Raw genomic sequence first — 1,231 nt, forward strand, 5'->3', positions numbered from 1 at the left:
TAGGATCCTGACCCTCCATAGGATCCTGATCCACCCCCGTAGGATCCCGATCCGCCCCCGTAGGACTCGGGCAGTCCGTAGGATCCCGAGTTGTCTCCGTAGGATCCCGAGTCGTCCCCGTAGGAATCCAGGCCCCCGTAGGATCCAGATCCGCCTCCAGCTTGGGATCCGCTGCCTGATCCTGATCCTGATCCCGACCCAGGTCTGCCAGATCCTGATCCAGGTCTGCCAGATCCTGATCCAGGTCTGCCGGATCCTGATCCTGATCCAGGTCTGCCCGATCCAATTCCCCCCTGGGATCCAGGTCTCCCTGATCCAGGTCTGCCTGATCCTGATCCAATTCCCCCCTGGGATCCAGGTCTGCCCGATCCGGATCCAATTCCCCCCTGGGATCCGGGTCTCCCTGATCCAGGTCTCCCTGATCCCGGTCTCCCCACTCCGGGTCTCCCTGATCCCGATCCGCCCCCGTAGGACCCGAGTCCGTAGGATCCCGAATCGCCGGAGGATCCTGATCCCCCCCCATAGGATCCCGAGTTGCCTCCGTAGGATCCAGATCCTCCTCCGTAGGATCCTGAGTTGCCTCCATATGATCCCGATCCTCCATAGGATCCTGATCCACCTCCAGAGGATCCCGGTCTGCCCCCAGAGGATCCGGAGCCTCCGTAGGATCCAGAGTTGCCTCCATAGGACCCGGAGCTTCCAGAGAATCCTGATCCTCCCCCATAGGATCCAGAGTTGCCCCCGTAGGATCCTGATCCCCCATAGGATCCCGATCCTCCTCCAGAGGATCCCGGTCTACCCCCGGAGGATCCGGAGCCTCCATAGGATCCAGAGTTGCCTCCGTAGGACCCGGAGCTTCCAGAGGATCCAGAGTTGCCCCCGTAGGATCCCGATCCTCCTCCAGAGGATCCCGGTCTACCCCCGGAGGATCCGGAGCCTCCGTAGGATCCGGAGCTGCCCCCGTAGGATCCGGGATCTCCGGAATCCGTGTCCGTGTCCCCCCCCCGCTGGGGGCTCAGAATTCCCGGGGGGTCCTTGCAGGGATCGACCCCCGACGGCAGCGGCTCCAGGCGGGACCCGGAGCCGGAGGCGCAGCGGACGGAGGAGGCGGCTGGGGGGACCAGTACGGACCAGTTCAGACCAGTATGGACCAGTAACCCCCATCTCTGCCCCGTCCATCCCAGTCCATCCCAGTTCCTCCCAGTCCATCCCAGTCCATCCCAGTAACCCT

The 1,231-nt window shown here is 63.6% G+C and overlaps 1 protein-coding gene across 1 annotated transcript; it reads right to left on the reverse strand.

The window, feature by feature from the left end:
* Positions 1-12: 12 nt before the first annotated feature.
* On the reverse strand, positions 13-1,111 carry LOC113942629 (keratin, type I cytoskeletal 9-like; the record flags this gene model as incomplete). The annotated part of the gene is made up of 2 exons (XM_027633727.1): positions 13-181; positions 251-1,111. Coding segments are annotated over 2 exons (1,030 nt in total), but the record flags the coding sequence as incomplete, so codon positions are not given.
* Positions 1,112-1,231: the final 120 nt, after the last annotated feature.

Source organism: Corapipo altera, unplaced genomic scaffold (genome assembly GCF_003945725.1).
Source record: "Corapipo altera isolate COAL_440 unplaced genomic scaffold, ASM394572v1 49953, whole genome shotgun sequence".
Taxonomy (NCBI): domain Eukaryota; kingdom Metazoa; phylum Chordata; class Aves; order Passeriformes; family Pipridae; genus Corapipo; species Corapipo altera.